The sequence below is a fragment of the Bison bison genome, unplaced genomic scaffold (assembly GCF_000754665.1).
Source record: "Bison bison bison isolate TAMUID 2011002044 unplaced genomic scaffold, Bison_UMD1.0 scf7180017864456, whole genome shotgun sequence".
Classification (NCBI taxonomy): domain Eukaryota; kingdom Metazoa; phylum Chordata; class Mammalia; order Artiodactyla; family Bovidae; genus Bison; species Bison bison.
In genome coordinates, this window is record NW_011495018.1 from 25,389,833 (window position 1) to 25,404,258 (window position 14,426).

General features: G+C 40.2%; 1 protein-coding gene across 1 annotated transcript in view; it reads right to left on the reverse strand.

Moving 5' to 3' along the window:
• The window catches only part of SORCS3 (sortilin-related VPS10 domain containing receptor 3), a 640,372-nt gene that overhangs the window by 108,037 nt on the left and 517,909 nt on the right, over positions 1–14,426 (reverse strand). The window contains exon 9 of the mRNA XM_010859391.1: positions 9,489–9,668. Within this exon, the coding sequence (XP_010857693.1) occupies positions 9,489–9,668 (180 nt within the window). The remainder of the gene's footprint in view (positions 1–9,488; positions 9,669–14,426) is intronic.

Consider the following 14,426-nt stretch of genomic DNA (forward strand, 5'->3'; position numbering starts at 1 on the left):
TGAGGGTTGGACACGACTGAGCGATTTCACTTTCACTTTTCACTTTCATGCATTGGAGAAGGAAATGGCAACCCACTCCAGTGTTCTTGCCTGGAGAATCCCAGGGACGGGGGAGCCTGCTGGGCTGCCGTCTATGGGGTCGCACAGAGTCGGGCACAACTGAAGTGACTTAGCAGCAGCAGCAGCAGCAGAGTACATCATGCGAAATGCTGGGCTGGATGAATCACAGGCTTGAATCAAGATTACCAGGAGAAATATCAACAACCTCAGATATGCAGATGATACCACGCTTGTGGCAGAAAGCAAAGAAGAACTAAAGAGCCTCTTGATGAAAGTAAAGAGAAGAAAGTGAAAAGTTTGGCTTAAAACTCAACATTCAAAAAACTAAGATCATGGAATCTGACCCCATCACTTCATGGCAAATAGATGGGGAAACAGTAGAAACAGTGACAGACTTTATTTATTTGGGCTCCAAAATCACTGCAGATGGTGACTGCAGCCATGAAATTAAAAGACACTTGCTCCTTGGAAGAAAATTTATGACCTACCTAGACAGCATATTAAAAAGCAGAGATATTACTTTGCCAACAAAGGTCCATCTAGTCAAAACAATGTTTTTTCCAGTAGTCATGTATGGATGTGAAAGTTGGACTATAAAGAAAGCTGAGCACTGAAGAATTGATGCTTATGGACTGTGGTGTTGGAGCAGACTCTTAAAAGTCCCTTGGACTGCAAGGAGATCCAACCAGTCCATCCTAAAGGAAATCAGTCCTGAATATTTATTGGAAGGGCTGATGTTGATGCTGAAACTCGAATATTTCAGACACCAGATGTGAAGCACTGAGCCATTGGAAAAGACCCTGATGCTGGAAAAGATTGAAGGTGGGAGGAGAAGGGGACGACAGAGGATGAGATGGCTGGATGGCATCACTGACTCAATGGACATGAGTTTGAGTAAACTCTGGGAGTTGGTGATGGACAGGGAGCCTGGCATGGTGCGGTCCATGAGGTTGCAAAGAGTTGGACATGACTGAGTGGCTGAACTGAACTGAGATGTCTTCTATCTCGGATGACCCAGCTTGGTGACCTGCCCCTATCATCGGCTGTGACACCAGTCACTGTGGACTTTGGATAATTCTTATTTTATCTTGGGTCTCAGCCAATTGTCACTTTAAAAAATGTGGAATAAGCCCTTCCCTTTCTTTTTTTCCTCTGTTGGCAAAGGATACCACAGATAATGTAGACCACTCTTGCCAGAGTTCCCCATGTATTGGGATTTGCATACCTTTGATATTCTGAAGGAAGAAGAGCATCACCACAAGTAGCTACAGACTGAGGAGATTTATCATCCACAACGGTTCAAGACTAAGCACAGATTTGACTCACTTTTATTACTTCTCTGCCCACATCTGAGCAATAAGAAGAGAGATTTAGAATGACAGCAATCTATGTTGTCTTGACTTTCCACTTAAGTTCCAAAGGAAAGGTAATTCAAATTGTTTAGATACATATAAACAAGACTTCAGCAGATTTTCTAGATAACACTCAGATATCTCGAAATTTTAATTGTATTCATCCTTACCCCCATTCTTTGAGGGTCATCGTGAATTGACGTGTATTGCAGTTCTGAGAGGATCCCAGTGGGAGCAAAGGGAAAGACTTTTCTGTTTTTTGTTTGTTTGTTTGATTTTTAATGACATAATTTAGCTGATGAAATGAGAAGTGCTTTTTTTTTTTTTTTTTTTAAGTAATCTGACTGACCTTGAAGGAGAATAAAGAATGCCAACCCAAATACAAAATAAATAAATAAATAACAAAAACCGAACAGGACATGTCTGGAGGAGAACAGACTGGGAAGGACACCACTAGGGGAATTTGACAAAGGGCCAAGGGTGGAATTGATTAGAATCCTATTGTGAACAGAGGGTGGGAAAGGACAGAAGCCAGGGTGGGGCGAGGGACAGTGGTGTCAGCCTTATGCCCTTTCCCAGTGGTACCCTCCCTGCCTTAGCTGCTCAGAGACAGTGCCGTTTCAGGAAGGCTGGTACCTCACATACTCATCCAAGGTCTGTGAGGCTCTGCAATCACCTCAGTCTTTAAAACCAACTGCAAAGGTGTCTGTCTCAAACCCAGTTACTGATAATTCCTCACAGGGAATCCAATCTGAGTTTCCTTAGAACCTTCTGCCTAATGCAGGCCTTTTGTTATTCTCTTTAGACACAGGGCTGGTACCTTTTCTTGTGTATTACCAGTTAATAACACCATATCTCTCTCTCATGCCGGTTGCCCCTCTCCATCGTGCACCAGAGGCCTTGCTATCTAATTTCTAGAACATAAATAGGTCAGAATCAGACTCTCATCTGTCACCTGCACACCCTGCCTCCTAGTTTGATGCATTCCAGCATGAATTACTAGCCACTCTGCTGCTTCTTGTGTTCTTCTGGATAAGTATGCTTGGAAAATATATGCCAATTTTACATTAGCATTTTTCCCCTAAGAACCCCCCAACTCGGGTGGGTATTTTCTGTGTGCCTCACTTAGTCTGAGAGCAAAATCATGAGAATGGAGACTGAAAAGATACAGAAAGGAGAGATTTTGAGGGAACCCAGATGCATCTCTGAGGGTGTTCCTCCTGCAGCTGCACATAATGCCAAAGAAATCTCAGTCTTGTCTGGGGGCAAAAAGGAACACTTTCCATTTGTATTTGGATTCTTCTAAGCCCCATCATTGCTGCTGAATTGCTTCTTGGCTCCATCTCTTGAATAAATGGGCTGCAAGTTTGGAGGGTACTTTGCTTTCTGTATCCTAGGCCAATAGCTTTCAAACTTTCCAAGCACAGCCCAAGTATGAAATCCATTTCCGTTGCCACCTAGTAGACTCATAACCATATATGCATATATGTGTACACATGTAGCTATATATATATATATATATCCAAAACAAAAGTTCCATGAAACACTACTTGCCTTCACTACATGCAGTATAAAGAAACTGGAGAATAAGACACACATTTTAGCTTCTCCATTCAAGGAGGCATTTAGAATCTGATAAACTTAAACATGCTATGGGCCACTGTGGTTTGAAATCAGAAGCATAGCTGCTGCTGTTGGCCCCGAGAGCTCAAGGAGCAAGGTACCAGCTTGTGGTAGTCCCCAAGAAGAGAGTAGTATTGATACAAGATTCCAGGCCTGCACGACCCAGTTTCCCCCGGGAATCAGTCTGAGGTGCAAAGGGACACTGACAGCAGCCCCTTGGCAGAGCACTGAGTCCAGGTGGCATGCTCATCTGTCGCTCACTCCCCTGGGCCCTCAGGACAAGGAAACCAGGGTTGTGCTGAGAAAAGCAATTATCATGGTGTGCCTTGGGCTGTCCCTAGAGTTGGACCTGTGGTGAGGAGCTGAAGAAGATTAGTTTGGGTAAAATGTCCCCACGGAGTCTGTAGGTAGTTGTCCATCTGTCCAAAGAAGGGTAACATAAGGTCAAGATAAAGCAGTGGGTGGAGGGCAGTCACTGGAGACAAGGAAAGCAATGAAACGTCAATAATATGGGCAAAGAGGCCAGAAGACTAAGGGTGGCTCAGAGTTTCATTTTATCCATCCAACCAAGTATAGTGAGGTCAAGATATAATTAGTCATTAGGAAATCTGAATAGAACTAACAAAGTACCACTAGGCCTCTGAAAGAATGTCTAAACACACACACATGCCACACACTCCCCACCTCCCCCCCACATGCACACACACACCTGATAATACCAAGGTGAAGCAACTAGAACTTGTTTTCATCTCTGGTGGAGAACAAAATGATATTGCCAGTTAAGAAATGGCTTGGTGGCTTTTTATAAACATAAACACATTTTTGAGAGTCCCTTGGACAGCAAGGAGATCAAACCAGTCAATCCTGAAAGAAATCAATCCTGAATATTCATTGGAAGAAAGTTGCTAAAGTTGAAGCTCCAATACTTTGGCTACCTGATGTGAAGAGCTGACTCACTGGGGGAAGAGCCTGATGCTGGGAAAGAATGAATCCAAGAGCAGAAGGAAGCAGCAGATGATGAGATGGTTAGATAGCATCACCGGCTCAATGGACATGAATTTGAGCAAACTCTGGGAGACAGTGAAGGACAGAGGAGTCTACGGTGTTGCAGAGTTGGACATGACTTAGAACTGAACAACAACACACACACACATTGGACCTAGCAATTCTGCTTCTAGGTATTTATCCATGAGAAAGAAAAACTTATGTTCACACGAATGTTTACAGAAATTTCATTCATAGTCACACAGATCTGGAAACAACCTGAATAATCTTCAACTGCCAAATGAATGAACAAACAAGAACACATGCAGGCAATGCAGTGCTGCTCAGCAATAGAAAGAAAGGAACATCTCTTGATATTCAATAAGATGGGTGGATCTCAAAATAATAAGTGAAAGAAGCTAGACTCAAAAGACTCCCTACTGCACAATTTCATTCATATGAAAATGTAGAAAAGGCAAAACTGGAGGGAGAGAAATCATATCGGCTTGCCAGTGACTTTGGATGGGAGGAGAGTGATCACAAACGGGCCATAAGAGGGAATGCTTTGGGACAATATCCTATATATTCAGTGTTCTATATCTTGATTATGGTGGTAGATGTACATACCTTTGTTAAGACTCATAGAACCAAAAAGGTTAAATTTTACTGCACATGAATTATACCTCAATTAAAAAAAAATGAATGTAAAAAAAAAAAAAGTGTAATAGGAAGAGGCTGAACTTTTGGGTCAAATGGACATAAGTTGGTTCACAGATAGCTTCTCCCTTTTACTAGCTGTGTGACCCGAGTCAAGTTACCAAGTTCTCTGCATCTTTGTACTCTCACAGGCACAATACAGAATAATATCTACCACATGGAGATGCTATAATAGATAAATAAGAAAAAGTGTATATATATATATCATTAAGGGTTATGCTGTCCAATACCATAGCCACTAGCCCCATAGAGCTCCTGAACACTTGAAATGTGGCCAGTAGGAGTGAGAAACTGACTTTTAGTTTTATTTAATTTTAACCAATTTAAATATAAATTTTAAACTGATATTGGATTCAGTTACTGGCAAACTTCTAAATATGCTTGGAATCACCAGGGTATGTGAATCTACCTTTTCTACTATAAATTTTATGAAATGTAAATGCTGATGAAGTGTTTATGCTGAAAATTTAGCATATGAATTGAGATCCTTGGGAAGTGTAAAATGCACCCAGGATATTATAGACTTGGTATGACAAAAATATAAAATATTTCATTAGTAATTTTTCATATTAAGTATATACTTAAATGATAGTATTTTACATTTTTAGTTAAATAACATTTAACATTATAATTAATTTCACCTGTTTCTTTTTTACTTCTTTTTTCTGGATTGTAAAAATGCCTGTGTAGCTTGTGTTATATATTCATTCAACAAGGGCACTTAAGGAATTATTTGGTATCCCATTGTTATTACTGTACAGATTTACAAGTTGGAAAATACCGAAGAAAATGCAGCAGCTCAAAGCATGTTTCCATAATACAATTGAGACTGTTGGAAATAATATTTGTTACCGGATTTATCAGTGGAGAACAGCTAAGAAGAAATGTAGTTTATATTTAGAGATATGAGAAAACAACAACAGAACTCTCCATGAAAAGAGTGTTGTAAGAGTAATGGTGAGCACACCTAATGAACTACATTCATTGTCAACATTGACCTTGGATGGAATGGGCTCTATTATCTTAAAGAAGAGATTATTATTTGGCCTTCAAGAAGTATTTTCTCCCCTGATTGTATAATTACAGCCATAACAATACTGCACTCTGAGGCAGGGAGTGGACAAGAGTCCCTCTTTAGCAGTAAACTGTTCCAACAGACCAGGAAATAAACAATATTTCCCTTTAGATTTTACGGAGTTGGGTGAGATTGATCCCCATTGATCTCCAAGGTCTCTTAGTGCCAAAGACTAGAAGGTTAATTTCTCAAATAAATTCTTACTTTCTTTGTTCCCTTTCCAATGTCAAGAAGAGGTTCACGTAGAAGACAGAATGATACACCAGTAGCTTCAAGTGGCCACGGTCAGCTCAGGCCACTTCACATCTGTGTTAACTATAAGTATCTTAGACAAGGAAAAACAGATGTGATACCCTGTTACACTAGAATGTATATCTTTGAATTAACTTCGCACAGGGACTAAATCATGCATATATTTATTTGCTAGATGTAAAGAGAAAACAGAGATACAGTAGCCTGGAGAATAAATGTCCAACTCTTTAGTCAAGCTCTTTCCTAGCATCTTTAAATTTTTATCCCCATTATTTTCCAAGGTCATCTCATATTCTAATAAAATGGACCTCTACTCATCAGACTCTGGTTCTTTTCTCATGCTGGGACTCAGGCATGCCTTACTCCCATGCTCTAATAATTCATCATTTAAACCTACGCATCTGCCAGACTCCCCAGATTCATCAAATTAGAATTAGCTTTACTCTTACAGTAATTCTATAACATACAGGAATTATACCTCTAACACAAATTAGACCATGATCACAACTCTATTAGAGTCACTTACATCTTTCCAGTAGATGGTCTCATGCACCAGCCTCATCAAACAAAATACACTTCACAAAAGTGTGTTAATTTAAATGCAATTGAATGTAAAAGCATGCTGTTTTTTTCCAGCTGTATTACTCAAGGGCATCTAGAGTCCACAAAAATTATAGTCTCTTTGTTAACTGGCCATATGGTACACAATCTCAGTTTCTATGAGAATCTCCAGTGAAGAAAGTTAAAGTCTAATGATCCCTAGAGACCAATTAAATTGAGCTTTATCTCCAAATCACAGAATGCATATCCAGGTGCAAAACAGCATCACCCTCTAAAAATCTTCAATATGGTCATGGTCCAGATAGTGTCAGGATACAATTTATTCCCTTGGTATTAAACACCTTTTAGAATCTGAACCCCAACTTCTTATCCAGCATTCATTCTTGTACTTGACAACCAATTCTACACAATTAGACTAGCTAGCTCATGGACATAAAAATTTATACCATCTCTCTAACTCTTGGCTTCTGTCATTCTTGACATTCCACTTCTTCCCTTCTTCCTCCTGACAGCAAACGTACTGATAGTCAGATCGATAACATTCTGGTGCAGTGCATCCCTAACTCAACTATTTTTGGAACCTGCCTGCAAAGATCGCATCTTCTGTATCACAAGGTTGTGGTGTTATGGAGACAGGCTTCCATAAGAGAGCTTTTGATTCACAGTTTCTGCCTGAGACTGGATGGATGAGTTCAATTCTGGGGAGCAGTATTACCAAGAACATTTCCTCCTTCATGCTTTTAAAAGCAATAAAGCTGGCATCTGATCTCCTTTTGTCTCACCCTTTGCTTCTATATCAATTGTTTTCACTCTTGGGCAGGAAGAAGAGGAAATTCATTTATGGACCCCTTCAAAGCCCAACAAACTAGATTGCAGGCTCCCTGAGGGGAAGGGCCCTTGTCTTTCCTGCTTTCCTCATGGACTTGAGCACAATACAGGGACACAATCAACCCTGATAAAAATGAAGGAAGAACAAGGACCACAGAACTGGCTCTAGAGAAGTTACCTTGCCTGATATATCTTGCTTCTATGTGAACGCAATGACACTATGTAGTTTTTTCCCCTCAACAAGACCAACTTCAGCAAGATTAAAAAAAAAAAAATCACATGTATTTTGGCACATTCTTCATTTTGATTCATACTCCAGAGCAGAATGTCTCATTGTTCTAAATGACCAAGGAGTTTCAGGAACATTTTTTTTTTTTTTAAGGAAAAGGAAGAGCACAGTGGCAAAATGCACTCCATACCATATCAGCAGAGTCTGAGAAACAGGGATTTCTCAACTAAAGGTCATCTGCAGCAACGTCTACCTCTCTTAATGGGCTCTGACCACAGGAGCATGAATAATCCTCTTACCCCTATAGGCTTACTTGTGCAAACAGGAATGGCCTCCATCCTGGGAACATTCATCGAAACCTTCCCACAGATGCGACTTACTGCACAATAACAAAGATATAGTTCTGCCTCCTGGTGTGATGAGAGGCATGAAAATGTAAGCTTCTCAAAGCCATTTACACTCTTTAGTCATCTCTACTGGTCTTTACAACTTTGGGAAGAAATCTAGGTCATTTCCCAAGCTGGAATCTTGTTGCTAAGTGAATTATTTCAGCACCAGTCTACTTCCTAGAAAATCAGGGTATTTCTTCCCTGACATTCCTGTCTCTCCTTCTTTTTATATACTTCCATTCATCCCATGCCTTTTTGCAATCCTCCTTCTACCTTGTAAAATAATTGGGATATTTCCATCACTGTTAGTAAATGAGCAACTAACTTAGATACCAGAGTAGGGGATACTGGAACTTTGACATGAGAAGCTCAGAAGAGACCACTGTAAAGCAGAAGTCCATGTACCCATCTCTCTGTTTTGACAGCCACTCCCACTGTTCAAAGGCGAAAACTCACATGGAAGTAGCTTCTGCAAGAGGCAACGGTGAATGAATGACCTCCACCAGCACAGTATTTATGGGTCTGACCACAAGTTACTGGTAAATGTGGGAGATAATGAGACACACCTACTTTGCTAAAATCAATCCATCTAGTTGAAGTAGTCAGTCAAGTACTTTCACTGAGAAAGATCACATACATTGTTACTAGACATATAGACATACAATATATCATTAGGGTTACTGAAACATTTAGGTTGCTTTCTTAATATAGTCTCTAAATGGGGTCACTTGGTTTCCTAGATAAATTATTATTTAACTGGTGTGTGTGTATATATGTATATCTATATATAGATAGATAGATAGATATAAACTCAATGAAGGTTATCGTATTTAAAAATAAGAAAATTTCAACGTTAAGTCAAGGCCGGTTCTTTCCCGCACATAGGTGTTGGCATCTGGCGGCATTTTAGAGGAACCTTCACTCTTACCACTGATATTTGCTTTCTTCTCTTATAAAGTTGCTCTTAAAACATGATTTCCCAAATAATTTAAAGCATATAAATAGTACTAATCCCTCCACCTAGACTTCATAGAAAGAAGCACAGATTTGAAAAGGGTACTTAAGAGATCACTGACGTCACGTACCTTCACTTCTGGCCTGCAATCATGCTATTTTTAAGACATCGACTCGAGCTACCATTTGTTGAAGGCTTATTGAGTCAACTGCCACACAAGATGCTTTACAAACATTATCCCTCATTCTCACAATAATTTTATTAGATACATGTTTTATCCCCATTTTACAGGTGAGGGAATTGAGGCACAGAGAAGTTAAGTCCCCTGCCCCAAATCACAACTGCTAAGCGCACAGCTGATATCTGAACTCAGGACTTTATGACTCCAATGCTTGTGTTCATATTGTTAGAACTCATGAAAAAGAGAGGCAGATTCAAGTGCAGGATAATGTTGGCTACATACCTCATACAATTCAATAATGATGTTTCCCATCAGACCTCGGCTGCTCTTGATGTTCTCCATGGCCAGGGTGAAGTAGATCCCACGTGTGTCTGAGATGTAGAGGTTGTACGTGTCATTCTGGTTCCATTCCTGGACGGCTGCAAACACTTGGTTCTCATTGGTACTAATGATGTGCATGTCCTATAAGAAGATGGAAAGCCCATAAGGCAGCAGATCTCTGTATCTCCTTGCCCACTGGGACCCAGAGTAATTACCATGACTTATGAAATGGCTGAGGAAAAGCTTGAGTTATAGGCAATGTTAAATAATTCTGTGTTGGGCCAAGGCTATAAATTATGAGCTTCATGATTTCTGCTCCTTGCTAAGTGACAGTAAGATGGGTGTAAGGGGCTTTGGTGGGTATCATTTTCCATGGCTTCAAGGGATTTATCCACTTTCATTTTTTATTTTTATAACTGAAAATTGGTGTTAGCGCTAACAGAGACATACAACCTTGTGTGAGGAAACCCACACATGAAAAAAAGACAGGGCTTCTCCCTTCACTCAATCTTAATTTATGGTTTCAACATTTCTAGGATAGTGGTTTTCATGCCTTTCTTGGGAATCTTCAGATGGGGTTGAAAGAAGGGTGGCCAAGAGGCACAGCCAATGGGTGGGGCTCTGGGTTTCCAAATCTGTTTCAAACATACCAGCACTACTTAGATTTGCTATATCATGGAGTTCTGTGTAATATTTTAGGAGTAAAAGGTGGGGGGGTGGGTTCTACTGCTAATAGAATAATATTTGAAAACCATGGATTATAGAGGAAAGGATATTTAAGCTTGAATTCAGAGTTCTGGGTCATAATAGTGTTCTACTATAAGTCAGCTGCATGATATTGGATGTGTCAGCTTCCCTGAGCTTCCAATTTTCTCACTGAACAGAGTGAAGAGGTTAAGCTACCAATAAAAATAGCTAACATTTGGGCATACTCTAAGTCATCTAAATGCATTATTTCAATTAAAAAATCCAAATAATTCTACAGTGGAGGTAGTATGATTATTTCCATTTTACTTAGAAATTAAATATGGCACACAGAGGTTTACCAACTTGCTTCAGATTATATAACTCATAAGTAGCCAAACCATGTTTTGAACCTCTGTGACATGATTTTAACCTAATTGTTAGCTTCTAACTAGTTGTATACATAACTGCTAAGCCAGAAGTTGCAAATGAATGACCCATGAAATGAATATGAATCATAATTATTTGGTCTGATTATTATTGTTGTTGTTGTTCAGTCTCTAAGTCTTATATGACTTTTTCACAGCTCCATGGATTGAAGCCCACCAGGCTCCTCTGTCATATGGAGTGGGCTGCCATTTCCTTCACCAGGAGATCTTTCTGACCCAGGGATTGAACCCACATCTGCTGCATTGGCAGGTGGATTTCTTTACCTCTCTGTCACCAGGGAAGCCCTTGGTTTGACCAAAGCCTCTACCATATACCTAAAAGTGTAGTATTTTAGATGGAGTCAGTACTCATTGAAGTCTTAGCCTTCCACACCCAAAGATTCCTATCATCTGCCTGCTACTGCTACTGCTGCTAAGTCACTCCAGCTGTGTCCAACTCTGTGCAACCCCATAGACGGCGGCCCACCAGGCTCCCCCGTCCCTGGGATTCTCCAGGCAAGAACACTGGAGTGGGTTGCCATTTCCTTCTCCAATGCATGAAAGTGAAAAGTGAAAATGAAGTCGCTCAGTCATGTTTAACTCTTTGCAACCCCATGGACTGCAGCCTCCCAGGCTCCTCCATCCATGGGATTTTCCAGGCAAGAGAACTGGAGTGGGGTGCCATTGCCTTCTCCGATCATCTGCCTATATATATATTAATGTTACCTTCTTGGTCCCTCAAGCCCCTTTGATTTGTATTCCTAATTCTTAATTCTAATTAAGTTTAGAAATGACTGGGTCATTTCTAAAATCATTTCTAATGATTCAGAATTCAAAATAGTTTTCAAAACCCAGTTTGCATATGTGGCTAGGAACTGTACACATATTATCACAAACTCAAGTCATTACCTAAATAACTTATACTGTTAGAAGGAAATGTTGACCTGGATAAACATTTGACAACACAAGAGTAATTTTTAAAATGAATAACTATGAGTATACAAGTGCATATGCCAAGGAGTAATAGCACGCTGGAAAAGCAAAAGAGAGGCATCCTTGTCACTGATGCAGAAAGCACTGGTGACAGGGACACAGGCAAGGGAAGTGACAGTAAGTGAACACGTAGAGTGGATCTAGCCTTTACCTTATTAGACCAACCTTTCCCAGAAATGCTTTCAACAAAAAAACAGGAGCAGCCATGTCTATAATATCAGAACCATGGAGAGCTCCTCCGAGCCGATTTTAAAAAGAAGCAAACTCATTTGATTTGGAGAGCTGGGAGGTGGGGAAAGTAAGAAAAGGAGTTCTGGATCTCTTTTATTGGAGATCCTCTGTGAAATCTCAGCCTCTAGCCTTGGACTTCCGAGGTCACCTTGACTAAGACCTCACCTGCTCTGCTCGTTTGTGTTTACACACCTTGTAGAATTGCAGGTTCCTGCTGAGGTGCTTGAAAATGGAAATGAGGCTTACTCTTAAAAACCATCTGATGAAGTCATGTTGTGCTGGTGTGGAATGAAAGCCCAGGAACCCAGTAGGAGGGAAAATAGCAGCTGCAGGAAATTCGGATTAAATTCACTTACCCTGTTAAAAATGCAATAGAAATGCTTGGCTTTCCCCAGATGTTTTGGTCATAAAAATGAATGAGCTAAGTTATTTTAGACTAAATTAATGTAAAAGAATTGGGGGTGGGGGGACAACTTAAAACACTGGGGCATGGTCAGGATTAGAAGCAGCCAGATTTGCTGTGACTGCATCTTAGTTTAGACCTGCACTGGGACTGTGTCAACTGGTGAGCAGGAATTCCAGGCTCTAGGATGAGCGACTACTCTCTACTATATAGAGTTATGGGATTTCTGCTTGAGAATTCCTTAGCTAATCAAAGTCACTTAGCTAATAAAGTACATTACTAAGATTTGAGCCTAAGACTACCTAGAGAAGTTAAACTCCTTACCAGTGGGTGTATAATGCAGTGTGCATCAGCATGACCTGGAGCTCCTGAGAGCATGCAGACTCAGGAGACCCAATGCCTGAGATTCTGATTCAGTGTGTCTGGTGTGGAACCTTGGGTTCTACCACCTGAACAACCCTCCAGATGATGCTGGTGCATGCAATTCGGGGCATCAATTCTTGAAAAACTCTAAAGGATGTGTCCTCTCTCCTAACAAGTCTTAGAGTTGAACAGGGGTCAACCAAGAATCAGAATATTAAGTCTTCCAGAAAAACAACAACAAAAAAGCACTGTTACTTAAAATTGGTCCAATAGGAATCTGAATGACAATAAAACTTATTTCTTTCATCTCGCTACCCCAATCTAATTTCAAAGCATGTGTCACTTCCTTATTTAAATGATGATAAATAACACTCCCCCTACACCCTCTCAATACAGTCAGTAGGAAGAATCATAGTTGCTTTTCGAAAAATTTAAGCTTACAACTTCCTAGGTGAACAATAATAAAAATACCTCTGCATTATTGAAACATTTTATTTAATCTGGGCCCAGTATAACTTCATTCTTGTGCCAAACACCATAATAAATACAGAGAAGAACAAAACATGGGGCCTGACTTCCACTTGGTGGTGGAGACATCACAAACTTGTGTAGCCTTTTGTGAACTTGACTAAGGACTATAATAGACATCCCGAAAATGGTGAAAGGAGTACAAAGGCTTAGAGGTGAGAGAGAGGGTGGAGCATTCAGGGGAATGTATGGAACCTAGAAGAGCCTGAAGGCAATTTTCTGCTGAGGAAGATGAAGATAGAGAGTGGTCACATTACAAGGGATTCTGTATGGCACAGTGAAGTTCTACCCTGAAGTACAAAGTTGACACAAGATTTGAAGCAGGAGGAGAAAATCAGAGTTGGTTAATGCATAGATTTTGTTTAAGATGATCAAGTTCTTTACATGATAATATTCAGTGTGGAAGCAATGTGATGAGTGGATTTAAATGGGGCAATGCTAGAGGCAAGGAGAAGTTTTAAAAGGTCATGGCAACCTTCTGGGCAGGAATGTACAAGGGCCGAACTGAGGGAGTAGATTCTCTATAAAAACCCTATGGAATGAACTGGTAAAGTAGTAAGGAGGTGGCGTCTACAGGGGCTAAGGCAGAAGGCCATATCTTTAATATCTCAGATATCTGACTTACAAAATTTTCTATTTTTTCTTAGAGTATTCATTACAATCAAGATTAATAATCTACTTCTATAATTATTTGTGTGATGTCTGCCTCTCTCATTAGACTCTAAGCTCCCAGAGAGCGGAAGCTATGTCTCTCTTTTTTATTAGTTTATTTTTAGCACTTACCAGAGTATCTAGCATGTGGTCGACATCCAACACAAGCTTACTGAGTAAATAAATGAAGTAAATAAGTAAACATGTGAGGAGGAGGAGATATAAAGGACCGAAGGGAGAGACTCTGAGCTCAGTTGTTAAATGGGACCATTAAGGAGAGAAATATCAATAACCTCAGATATGCAGATGACACCACCCTCATGGCAGAAAGTGAAGAGGAACTCAAAAGCCTCTTGATGAAAGTGAAAGAGGAGAGTGAAAAAGTTGGCTTAAAGCTCAACATTCAGAAAACGAAGATCATGGCATCCAGTCCCATCACTTCATGGGGAATAGATGGGGAAACAGTGGAAACAGTGTCAGACTTTATTTTTCTGGGCTCCAAAATCACTGCAGATAGTGATTGCAGCCATGAAATTAAAAGACGCTTACTCCTTGGAAAGAAAGTTATGACCAACCTAGATAGCATATTCAAAAGCAGAGACATTACTTTGCCAACAA